The 14,201-nt window shown below is 32.9% G+C and overlaps 1 protein-coding gene across 1 annotated transcript; it reads right to left on the minus strand.

The window, feature by feature from the left end:
• LOC105155585 lies at positions 4,598–13,027 on the minus strand. Its single transcript, XM_011071476.2, has 5 exons — positions 12,643–13,027; positions 12,350–12,464; positions 11,540–12,190; positions 11,254–11,434; positions 4,598–5,023 (listed from the first exon to the last, which is right to left on the minus strand). Exons 1-5 carry the CDS (start codon positions 12,717–12,719, stop codon positions 4,998–5,000), a joined length of 1,050 nt encoding a protein of 349 aa, XP_011069778.1. The 5' UTR covers positions 12,720–13,027; the 3' UTR covers positions 4,598–4,997.

A 14,201-nucleotide genomic window follows, 5' to 3' on the forward strand; every position in this document is an offset into this window, starting at 1 on the left:
TAAGGTTGGATTCCTGTTGTCTCTTCACATACCGTTTAAGATAAAATTCTATTTTTAGCATCCTAGAAGAATAAGCGGTTTTCCACAGTTTGTAAAATGTTTAGATGCCCTCAACTAATTGTACATATTTAAAGAGGGTTTGGTCGAGCTTATAAGCTGTCAAATATTTTATAAGATATTTTGAAGGGTTTAAAAAATTTAAAGAAACATTTGATAATGTAATTTTTGAAGAGTTTATAAGATTTTAAAACAAAATATTTTAGATTTTATATATTCTTTATAAAAAATTAGATTCACCCAATTTTTTTAGAACATGCATCTCACACAGACTCGATAAGATTAATATTTGATAGGTTATGCCGTCTTTCCTTCAAATTTATTGTAATTGCACGTACACTCTTACGGTTTGAGAAATTATACACGGTACCTGTGACGCTTGTTTATGTCCATTAAGCATATCCATATGTTCATAAAATTTATAGAATTTATTGACATTAATATTTACCCTCGATTGACTTGCGAACTTCTTGTAGGTCAAACAATTTTTTTCTAACCAAATTACTCTTATAAGGTTGAAGATATAACGTCTCACGTGCATTAGCGTGTTGAGATGTATAAGGGTAACTCGATTAGAAAAGATTTATTTGACTTGCAGTAAGTCATTAATAAGTCAATTGTGAAAAATATTGATTTTCATTCAAATTTTTTGTTGATATCAATAAATGTCGTGAATCTTGACTAATAGATGGATCTATTTGTTGGACGAAAACAAACATCATGGCCACCAGATGTAATTTTCTAACAACAAGAAATTTAGGTATAAATACTCCAAACCTCAATAGAGTGGGAATGTAAGTATTCCTAATTTTTAAGATAAAAATATCCTCATTATTTTGTCTATATTCTATTTCCTTTTCTTTTTTAGTAAATTTATAACTATTACGATTAAACTTTTGTAGTATAGTAAATTTTAAGAGCACTTATATATTTATATGGATCTAAGTTTTGTTTTAGCCATAACACTGGATGATGATAATTCTATTCATACATAATTATAAAGAATTTTATTTTCAATTTGTTGTATCATAGAAATATCCAAGGTATCTGTTAATGCGCTAGGGAGGAACAAAGGTCTTCGAAGTAGATGTCTGATTGTACTCTAAGAAATAAAGGCCCAGAGAGAAACATGTTAGAGCCAGGCCGGATGAAATCCCGACGATGGCTCTTCTAGTACATATCCCAAATGATGTTTTTCTAGTATAAGAGAGATAGAGTGACCAAACCTGTTTCTGGAGGTGGAGAGTCATATTGATATGTGTTGGTGGATTGTACGATTTCATATACACTCTTGGATCTAATCTTGATCCACTGGGGGGTAATGGATCGTACATATCCATCCGAAAAACACAGGAAGTGATCCAGGAAACCAACAATCTACGGACTAAAAAGTGTGCGCGGCACTCGCAATACTATTCTGACATTCTGCTCCCGTGCTCAGAGGTATCTGGAGACCTTTAGGTATCCCTTATGTTCCAAGCTCTTGAAGGTCCGCTCTTGGACTGAAGGTACCTCTATAGGTTTCCGTCAATTCTAACCTTTCATAAAGTCTCTTCTCGTATTATGAAGGTCTATGGTGGGAGGTATGAAATATCAATTTATCAGAAGTGCCTCCACTTACCAAGTTTATTCTCACTAAAGTTGAGTACGTAGAGACGTTAGACCTTCAATCCCGTTATTCCAGCTTCGCTCTCTTAGGATAGATTCCTTCTTCAATGTTGGTGGCAAGTTTTCGATTTTTTCAAAATTTTTGAACATATGTCTTATCTGCCTGATATCTGTGTTTTCTACTGCACTATCATATTTCAATAGGCGTTAATGTTAATTTGTTCACTTTTTTGCAGAGACGCATCCAATGGGAGTTGTCGCGTGTTTATGGATTTTTGGGTTTTCACGCCCTTCACTCAGTTTAAATACCGAGTCTTAATTAACTAAGTAACCTTTCATCTCTCAGAATGTCAGTCGCTTGCAAGCGCCCAGTTGCTGTTATCCATCCTTGATCCTTCTAGGTCAGTTCTTTCGTCTAAATCCTTTCATTGTGTTTGGATTTTTGTTTTAGTTGTTTTGTTTTGTGTTTTGAAAATAAAGAGAGAAAAATAGAGATAAGTAAGTGTATGTTGAAAGATGATATCTTTGAATTTGTTTTTTGGGGTTATTTAAAATATTTTAAAATAAGTGGTGTAGGTATGATGTTGGGATTTGGGAGACAAAAATCATTGTTCATTTTCAAATCATATATTTTTATATATAAATATTTTATGTTTAATGTTATATTTTTGGAAGACAAAAAATACTGTTTATTGTCAAATCATGTCTGTTTTATATTATGTATATATATTATATATAGAAAGTTGAAAAATAGAGAAACACGCAAATAAAGTGTAAAAACACAAAAACAAATATTGAGTGTGTTTTATCTTGTCTCGAAAAACGCGAGAATACAAATCCAAACAAAGCCTTTGATTCTTCTGTCTCTCTCCCAGTGGCTCAGTCTGGTAGTTCTAGCAAAAGAACTCTCAGTCACGAGACTATGGAGGCAAATCCCTCATGTGAATACACATTCCCTGTTTCTCCGCATTCTACTAATCTCCCAATACTCTTAGGCCATGTTTACAATCTTAGAAAAAACTAGATAAGAGTGTTATTCCTGATTAGTAGGCATGTTTCCTTACAGAATTGTAGGCTCGTGAAAAAAAAGAAATCGAAAGCCTGGTACTTTCCCCGATTGTAGGCTGCAAAAAAAGAATGGAGATTTCATAGTCTTTAGTGCTACGGAGAGTTACATTTCTTTAAGTACCGAACTCGACCGTGACTTGCAGAGTAAATACCAAAGAAAGCTTAGGAGTAAAGAACATGGAATCATTACAAATGGGGGATGAGGGATGGGGGCTGACATGACAGTTTGTCTTATTAATAACCCAAAATGTAATTTCACATTCAAACACTGATTTTAATGAGGCCTAGTAAACTGTTTTCCTCTTATAATCCTACTGCTGCTGATCTTGATGTCCATCACAACACTAGGTTATAATCTCAGTTTACAACGGGCATAGTCTGAATTGGATGCTTTATATATTTAATGCAAAAAAGAACAAAAATTTTAATATTTTAACTCAATATATCAAATAGATGCATAAGTGGTAGATAAATAGTTGCAGAGTATGTCTGATTAGAAAAAAAAATGGGAGCTTAAGAGGAGTGGAAATAACAGATATATAAGAAATAGTTTGGTGTTTGGTTAGGGGAAAGAGATGGAAAGAAAATAGAACTCAATGAATATGAAACCCCTTGGGAATCCAATTTTGTTTTCGTCCAGGATTGGACGGAAAAATGAAAGTATAAGGCCAAAAAACAAAAAAAATATATATTTTATTTTTATTTGGTTTATTGCCTATATATATAATTTCGCTCCAATTTTTTTCTCCTTCCTGCTAATAATATTATCATCAAAGAAAAAATAAACAAATCGCTGAACAACTACCATAATCAACGATGAATCTTTTTATTGATAAAGAATACACTTGTTCTTGTTTGATAAATATTTTTATGAATAAAATTTTTTATTTACTAAAATTATATTAGTATAATATTACATTGTTTATTTTCTAACATAAAATGAAAAAAAAAATTATTCAGTAAAATTATAAAAAAGATAGTCTTTTCTTCTCAATCTGCTTTTCTCGTACCAAACAAATAGAAGTATTTGAAATTTTTTCCCCTTCTAATCATACCAAACAATTTGACAAAAAACTATTATTCTTCCCTTCTCTTTCCCCCTTTTAGTTCATTTTTCCTCTCACTTGAACCAAACAATGATATTGTAAGTTAAACAACAATAAAAATTGAGAGTTTTGAAAATAAAAGTAAAACTAAAAAAAAAGTTCAGTTAGAGTGTTAGAAAAACAACTTAATATCTATAAAAGTTGGTATGAAATTGCATATTACTTTTTACATAAACCAACTTAATTTAAATAGCTCAAATGCAGAGCCCATGAAACACACTCTTCTTAGCTTATTTTCATCAATAAGCTTATAAGCCTTAGCAAACAACCCCCCTATTAGCTCTTGTTCTCTTGTCATCACTTTCTTCTACTCATGACAAAATGTGAGCGGAGACCCACCAAAAACAAGAAGATGGATTCACCTAACAGAACCGCTTACCATCAGCTGAAGGAGAAATCAGCGATCGATCCAAAGCCATTACATGGAGGGGGCAAGATAGTTTTCCAATAGACATCGGCAGACAAGGGCATTGCACTATTGCTCAATTCATAAGAGGATATTCCTGAGATGACCGTCGAGTTGGAATTGATCCAACAGATCTTTGTACAGTCACTACATACGATAAATTACTTGTACCAAGCATGTTACCCAGTTAAAATTTGTCGAAAAGATGTACAACTTTGCAGTCAGCTGCAAATGTTTTATTCGACGTTTTGTGCATCATTTAGAAAATTAGTAGACGCCTATTCTAGTGAATCATAAATACAAGAATGAAGCTAGCAAAATGTTGCACATCAATAAGCAAGAGGCTCTGGAGTGGAAAAAGCTACCAAGATTAATGTTACAACTAACATGGTGCAACGGCAGCTGAATACAATGGGGAGAAAGGATATTTTATAGGGATGAAGTGCGGAAAATACAACAGAACATTGTGTAAGCCTTTCCCAAGTGGATACGGTAGTACAAACAAAGCTTATTGGCTACCAGAAGAACTACAAAACCTGGAAGCAAGAAAACCAGGTTGTTGGGACTGCTGATGGGTGTTAACAGAGCAGGTATGGTGCAGTCCTCAAAACCAAATTACAGTTATCCATAAAAGTCATTCTATGAAGACAACAAAGCACCTATCTAAGTCAGGTGATAAGGAACAAGATAGCAACCGTCCAATTTTAACCTTAGATGAATTGCGCAATCAGAATGAATAAACAATCTCCTTCTCAGATTGCACGCAGAGCCAATAAAACTGCAGGGAAGTACATAAGCATATCAGGAATCAAGAAACTTCACCTCATATCATTTGTATTATCATAAATACACCTACCGCAGAGCTATATAACCAAAATGAGCATTATCAAGATGTATATATATTTGGAACCTTAGCTATATAACCTGTCAAATCTCAAATGAGAAAGCAACGGAATCTTTTAATAACAGGGTTTTCACATGGGTCGTCTTTGCAACAGCATCTCTTGTGGAAAATAACAAAATTAACACTAGAATGCCTTTCTGGCCACCCCAATATCAAGCATAACTAAAATAATTGATGTGGGCAATATAGGATGAACAGCAGTAGTTTAGGACTTTTGCATACAATGGACAGTATCCCAATTACATCAGTATTCACTTCCTCAGTTCTAAAGATTAATGTAGGGGTTCTCAAATGAGCTCTAAATCTGATACTTCAAGTGTTCAATGCAGCGTTAGATAAGTGATTTTCCAAATATCCTGTGTTCCCCAGAAATTGTTCAGAGGATAACATGAAAAATAGTTGTGGATTTCATGGTTATCAATTTACTCATCCAAGCATATGGCCCAGTTTGCTAATGGATTCATGAGTTTCTTCACTTGCAACGCCCATGTGTAACTTGACAACTTATTGGAGTCTATTTTCACCCTTTTAATGCTACCAAAATTCAGTTGGAATCAAGAACGGTGTCTAGATAGGTGCAAAACATTCTTTGTATAATGTATTTACAGATACAATAATACGAACAGACTAATATGTAGATTTCCTCTCTTTTATTTTTGTAATATGCTCCCAATTTAGTTAGAATGAAGAAATGACTTCAAGAGTCTATAGGATTCTTCAGTTCGTCTCCTTTTGTCTACAGTAAATCAAGCTGGTTGTTATGCCTCTATTTCCGTATAAATGTATCAATAACAGAAATCATCCCATCAATACCAAATTGGAAACAGAAACAGAACAACCACAATGAGAAATGAGTCTGAATGCGAAGATATGTTATAAACTACAATATAATCCACTGGTTTTTCTGAAGCGAATTACTTTTGGTTGTGTTTGCTTGTGAGATTTTCCTCATCTCATCCCATATCATCTGGTAAAATCTTTGTTTACCAGATATGCAATTGCTTGTGATAGTTTTTTCAAAATTTATGTCTAACAAATTTCACTATAAAAAAGCATATATCAACTATAATCATTACATTTTGTTTATTATGTAACACCTCATACACATTACATCAAGTATCATCACTATACTTTTATCTCACATTCAATCGCATGGTAAAAGAGAATCTCATCTCAACCAAATTAAGATGTGATGAAATGCAATCACAATCACATTTTACTCCCAGGAAAGGAGAAACTGGCAGCAGAAGTTGGTTCATAAACTAATCGTCATACAAAATTTGGGGCCTATTACCACCCTCACTTACAAACCTAATGTTAGGATTTGTGCATATCTTTTTCTTATTTGGTTTGGATAGGTATCTTTGATAGTTATCTACTAGTTGTGTTATCACTCAACTCCTCCCCTATATATAGAGATGGAATAATGTCAATAATCAATAATAAACACAACGTTTTCTTCTCCCTTACTATTTTCTACACCTAATATATTGTATCATGCCAACTATCTAATACAACTCTATGCACCCTCACACTCCTCCATCCAAAGATTATCTCATTAATCTAGCTACAGCCCTAAGAAAACCCTCAAAATTCTTAAGCACTGAGGATTCATACTTACAAAACTTCAATACCAAAACATATAATATTCTAATCATATGGAAGCGTGTCAGGAAAACAAGGGTATAAATTAGCTCAGTTCAATAAGTCCATTGCCAAACATTAATCATATCAAAATTGTTCCTGCATTCTCCAAAGTGCATGTCTACCAAATTAATCAACTAATACATGACATTTGTCATGGCCAAGCACATAAAGTAAAGGATAATAGAAGAACGATAATAAGTTGAATATGCCATTCCACTGTTAGTTGGTATCAAAATGTTTAAGATATTGCCTCTCAAAGCTATATAAATCTACTAGCAAATAAATCAACCGCATAATGCAAGCAAATTGGATCAGTCCATCAGCCCAAACTAAGCCACACAGCTCTTGGCATGTTGGAAGTTCAGCTCTTGGTCTTGAAATTATTCAAATTTGCATTAGGGAATCACTTAAGTGATGCCAAGATGCAACAAAGAACCCAAAAGGTACTTAGTTTATATAACTTCAAATTGATCTAAATCAATAAACTACTTTATATAAAGCTAATGTAACCGTTAAAGTAGTGCAACGTAAAATTTCAACTATATTTTGTGTTAAAATGAGAAAAAGAAGATAATACTTTTAGTATTTCATATGGTCATTCTACAGCTTGATTTCATTTTAGGCTTGAGCACACTGTGTAATTATCTTGCAGCATGGAACCTTTTGTAACTGCTGTCTATTTGTCAGTCTAGTAGAAAGCCTAGAAAACTATGAGTTAGTGACATAAAGTCTGCATATAATGAGGATAATCTCTTTGCAACCAGTATTATAAAGCTGCTACAATAACACCTTATAGATTGTTCAATATTGTGTTAATGACAAGCTTCTACCAAGGGTAAAATGAGAACACTCATATGGTATTGCAGCTAAACAATGGAGAGATATGGTAGGAGGCATATCCCTGAGTTGGATAAGATTACGTCATTGAACAGAATGCACAAGGGCCAATCAAATGATTCAGGCATATTTGAAAATGGCTGCTATGTCTTACCAGCTAGAGAGGAAGGAAACTGATCCAATGAATGACAGGCTCAGGTATGACATTGATGAGAAACCAAATTGAAATGATAACCTACGAAGGGCTTAAATGTACTATTTACTGGTTTACTAATCCTGATGGAGTTCGTAGTTACCCATTTGGTAACCCTGGTCCCAGAATGGTTGAACATATCTATTCCTAGAAATGGAAGGTAGAGGAGGCGAAAAGCTGTAAAACCAACTCTCAATAGGTAAATAAGGGTTTCATGTCCTGAGTGGAGGGATTAATTTTCTGACTAAAAGGAAAAAGAGTATGAAGTAGGATTTCTTGTGCTGAGTTAAGGATAAAATTTTTATTATACGGAGAAAAAGTATTCCTATTACACTATCTGACTTGTTATGTTCTATAATCCCAAATCTCTCTAACTTGGCATCTGCTCAGGGAACTGTATCTCTGTGACAAATGGAAGCTGGCATGTACAAGCAAGAACATAGTTCAAGTACACTTTTCCAATTTCAGCTTTCAGCCATGGAAAACTGCAGATGATCTTTCCTCAACCATAACAAAAACCCATTATATAAGTGGCACAAGAAATCATTATATCACAATACATTAACTCTTTCCTGTTAAAAAAAGTGAAGACGCAAGGCCTCCACGATCTAATGTCTATTATACTACATATTATGTAAGAGCAACCCTTTGGTGTCTCACTTAATTTTGGTATTTCATTTATTCTTAAAATTTTAAATTAATTAATTAATTATTTCTTAACTTCTCCATTTTTACCATGGTTTTCATAACTACCTTTTGGTGGTTAGTTTCTCTCATGCAATTTTTTCAGTTTACCTACATTATTTATTATCTTTATTTGTCAATTTTTTATATAAATCAAAATATTTATATTAATTTATTATCATAATATATATTTTAGGTACTCTTTTAAACTACAAAAACTAATTATACAATTTATATAAATATGTAATTTTAATTCACTTCTAAAATTATGTACATACATAGGATGTGCCACACTAGTAGATATGTCTAAGGGAGAGCGTCCTTCTAGTGGGTTTAATTATTTTAATATTACAAAAAAAAATTAACAAAAATATAATTAAAATAAAATGTATACCAAAAATATGGTGAGTCGTGGACCTGATCTGTAACATCCACGAAATTTTTTATATATAATTCTGAGATTAATCGGTAAATATTTATCAAATTTAGTTAATTAATAAATAAATTATAGATTCAAATTTTGATTATATTAAAACTTGAATGGAGCAAATTAGAGTTTTATAAAAGATTTGGGAGCAAATTATATTAAGCAACAAAATTAGGAATGACGTAATAGATATTCTGAAAAAGATTAACAAAAAATTAAAATATAACACATGCACACACACACACAGACAACCTTCAGATGACGCAAACAGGTAAGAAAAAAATTATGTGTTAAATTAGTATTAATTTATATAATCATATTATGTAATTAGCGTTTTTACTAAATGTAGTTTATACCATTCGGTTTAATGTTTAATCGAAGTTTTATGAGTTTGAGTAATTATAAATTAGTGATTGGTAAATATCTCAATTAAATTAAGGATGCTATAATTAATCATTCAAATTACTTAATTTATTAGATTTAATCATCTATACCTTTTCATCAAAAGAGAACACCTCTTTCTTGTCTCCCTTTTTTTTTAACTGTCAATTTTACTAAAATCTAATTTATTAGTTTTTTTTATTAACTTCCCACTCTTTTAAACCCCCCACTCACTCTTCTAAAACCCCCAAGATAGAGGAAATGGCTACTGTCAGAAGGTTCTGCTGCAAGGTGAGTTACTACTATTCGAAGTATTTGCACTATTAATTAAAAAGAACTATTTGCATCGGTGTAATTTTTATTCAAGCAAAATCAGTGACTGATATTCAAAGGTTTTGCTGCAACGATCTCCTCCAATTCGCATAAGTGAATCTCAACCATCTCACTGGAATCGTTAATTCTTTCTTTATTATTTTATTTTGTTCAAATTCTTAATTTAATATTTTTTCCCCTGTCTGTTTGTTTGTCAGTTTAGTTGATGGATCATGTGCCATTCACAATTCTTGAATTGATGTTATTCTAATATTAAGTTAGCATGATGAAGCTTCATTTTTAATATTTTTAATTTTATTGGGAAATAATAATTGGTTATGATTAATTGAAAATATGGATGCTAATTTCACTTTGGAATAGTTGTTTTTGTGCCTTAGCAGCACGTATTAATATATTTTTACAAATGTCTTGCCATACAACCCTTGATTCAACTAATGACTTATTAGAAAATTAGATAAATGATGTATTAAAATCTTACTCATTAGAGCAACTGTTACGAATAATTTCTGAAAAATACTATGAAACTGTTGGTAGAGACTAGCATAGTGAAGTTTAAGCGGCTAAAAAAATACTATAAAATATCTGAATTTATTCCAACCCTGATGGTAGTAGTTCGTTTAAGCTTTAGTGATTGTTTGAATTATTATAGTTGTTTATTATTTTATTAAATTCTTTTTAGGTATACATATATATATGTACAAAATTTCTGAAAATACTAAGAGAAACTAGCATTGTGAAGTTTAAGTGGCTAAATGAATACTATGAAATATCTTAAAATGTATTTCAACCCAATTATTAGCAATATGTACTACATATTAGGGGAGACCTTTTTGGTGTCTCTCTTATTTTTAGTCTGTTTTTTATTTAATTTATTTTTGTATTCATTAATTTAACTTTTCATTCCCCCACTTCTTTTGATAGTTATTTTATTTTTATTTTTTTAATTTTTATGCATCTTTTTTGTCATTATTTTCTATAAATTCATATTAATTTATTATTCTGTATATATGTTATTACATAATAATATTTTATAAATCTTTTATATTAAATAGTATGATAGAATTTGTACATTCATAGAGTGTGCCATAAATTACTAGTGTAGAATAAATTAACACCATTTGCATGCTTCACCATTTAGATTAAGCATGCATGCAAATAACATACAAGAAATTATGTAAAACTGAGACAGTAAGAAGTCCACCATCTAATATCTAGATGAAAATAAAACCATTTGCATCACTAGCACTCTAAGCAGCTTATGTCAAATATTTTATAATTTAAATTGTGACTATGACACCAACATCAAGATAAATATTGCTACTTCAAACTTCCAGTATAGCATAAATTTTAATATACCTATGGCTATATATATACTCGAAAAGCAAAGAGGAGCAAAAACTTAGCAAGAGTTGGTCCTGAAACACATAAACATAAATCAAGGAGAATAATTGATAATCCAACTTGTGACAAGGTCTAAGAACTCTAACAAAGCATCATCACATTGCAAAATTTTATGAGTTCGAAATTTGTTGCAGGGAATCAGAAATAGAAGGTAGACAATGTCATCGTAGTAAACAAGAAACAGCTAGTTAGATGGCTCACCAAGCAAGCAAAGGAGGAGAATAATGGAGAACACAACTTGAACAGGTCGACTATATTGCACATGATATTGCGACCTCTGAAGTTGTCTCTGGATGGTACCATACCAACCATACAGTTGCTTGTCATAATCATCACAACCATCAAGACAACTCTTACTCTTTTCGTAGCATATGTTGATGCCCTTCATTGTCAAAATTTATCATAATTAGTATGATATAACTAACTCAAAATTACAAAAGAGATAGGTGTAATGCTAGGGATATAATCAATGAAATTGATTACTGACTCTAGTCAAATTCTGAGATCTGGGTAATGTACTATCAGCTTCTTCATGCCGGTCTGTGAGCTTTAATTTCTTGTAACCATTCTTTGACCACTTCAATTGAGACATGGATGATTCCATGGTATTTAAAAACCCTGAAAAACTGGGTATCTTTCGAGGTGGTGGATCAGGTCTTACACTGGATGACTCATGTGGCGAAGCATCATCAGCCACTACAATCTTCCAGGAGCCAATTTCAGCACTAGCACTAGCTGTTCTACGATGCCCTGGAAACTTCTCCTCCTTAGCCTCCACCCCATCCAACTCAACCAAATTCGATGAACTCCTCGAACACTCATTCATCATAATCCGATCAGCTTCTTGCGAGCTTTCCACTCCCTGGTTATTACCATGAACTTTTCCCAAGGTTTTATTTGTGGAATGTGATGGTTTTCCTGATAGAAACATCGCAAGCTCATTTCGTTCACCTTCATCTAATCGCACCCAAGGCAATGGTGGCTTCCCTTGTGATACTGCCGGTTCATTTAAAGTACTTTCAACTTTCATTATTTGATCCTCGATTGCAATTATGAAATCATGATGCCTATCTTTTGCATCATCACCTGAACTACTACTGGTATAACTTGATCTCACAGCACGCCCGAATTCTTCCAGCTGCATTAATCACAACCACAACAATATCATAACTTATCACACCACAACAAGAACCATAAGCACCCACCACAAAGATCAACACTTTCAACCCAATGCAACCTCTACAAGAAATGCATAAAAAAATCTATTCTTATCACATAAGCATATATAGGAAACGACCTGCCACTTGGTAGTGCCAAGGGTTGTTTGGAGATCTCTCCGGAGCTCATCCAAATTCCAAGCGCCAAGGGCATCCTTCTTTGCATGAATCCATGTTCTATAAGTCGATTCCATCCTTCACAACAAAAGAGATAAATTCCATCAATAAGTCCAAATGAATAATTATCAAACAACACAGATTGCCCACTGGGAGAAAACCAAAATTCTCAATTCCTAGGCACAGAAATGCCATTACCATTCCAAAGTCTAGATTCAAAAACCTTCAGAGAAAAAGGGAAAATGCTTTACAGTACCTGTCGGCAGATTCCTGAACTTCCTCCGCAGCAGAGAAAAACGGATCTTTTTCCCATCTATCAAAACTTGATGCCATTTCTCCCCAAACAATTACAGGCCCTCAAATTAAATACACAAATCAGAGCCAAAAATCACAATGGCGACACCAAATATGCACGATAACAACAAAAACAAAACCGTAGCTCGCTGATCAATCTATGGCCACAACAAATGGATCGAAACATTCAAAACATTGAGATAACAAATCAAAAATAAAACATTCGATCAAAAAAAAAAAGGGGGCGGTTTTCTTTTTCCGTTTTTTCTTTTTCCCTTCTGGATTAGGTCTCCTTTCAACATAACATTAAATTATGTTAGCGTGCAGCTGAGTGTGGGGAAAAAGTAGTTTAATCTGAAAGTTACGGTGTCGTTTTCGGCTGTTGTTGTTGGCTGCCTTAGATTATGGCGAGTGGTCAAAATAAGTGTGCATTTTGACCAGGAAATCATCACATTAATATAGGACAAGTTGGTTGACCTTGTTGCCTTTGCTATGTCAAGCAAGAGAAGCTTCCTTGTAATTATGTGATGAGTATTATTACACAAGTGTTTTGGCATTTTGCTTTTTGTAATTATATTATAGCTTGATGAATCAAAATGACCACCAATGGAGCCTGTAAGACAGCCCACACGAGAATAATACGTACATAAAAAATTTTGATTATAATTAACTTGGTGAGATCGTTAAAATGTTAAGCTCGTATGAATAGTTAGGTATCAAAAGTTGTAGCTAAAGTATGAACAATGTGTATTTAATTATAGATATGGTCGAATTGTACGTATTTCAATTATGGGGTCATGATGAGTTTGTACATACTCAAATTCAATCGAAATTGGAGGGGGGGTTGGTCCATCTAAATGCCTAAGACACGAATCTACGAGCTACACGGTTCAGTTGAATTTCCCATGTAAGGTGGTCCTTAAGAAGAAAAAAATATGTTAGGCTAGTAGGAACGGTACCCGACAAAAATCTTGCTTAAGTCAGCTCAAGTTCGAGATAGTATATAGTGATTTGGAGCCATAAATGAGATAAAAAATAGTAAAATGCGTCTTACTATAGATGCGGTAGGATGGGTATATTTACACGACCATATATTATATGCTTGGTCCACGTAGCGTCATCTCAAACTCTGAGCTATCAGACATTATGTGGACAAGATCCTGGGTCCTTGGAGCAGTTTGTTGGAGTGGGTCGCTTGAGTGGCATACTCAATTCTTGTGCTTAGATTTATGTTATACTGACTGTTGTGACACATCGTCTCTGCAAGCATACAATAAATAATATTATATACTTTAAAATATATTATAAATAATAGTAAACCAATACATCATATTTCAAAAAGAAAAAGAAAGAAAAGAAACCAACTTAAGAGTATTGACACACAAAAAAAAAATAATGTAATGGTGTCATAAATCGATATTTGTGTGTGAAAAATGCCTTTACATAATATATTATAAATACGATTAAGATATATAAACAAACAAATTACATTTACAAAATAGAAAAAAAGGAAACAAAAGA

Source organism: Sesamum indicum, linkage group LG2 (genome assembly GCF_000512975.1).
Source record: "Sesamum indicum cultivar Zhongzhi No. 13 linkage group LG2, S_indicum_v1.0, whole genome shotgun sequence".
NCBI lineage: Eukaryota > Viridiplantae > Streptophyta > Magnoliopsida > Lamiales > Pedaliaceae > Sesamum > Sesamum indicum.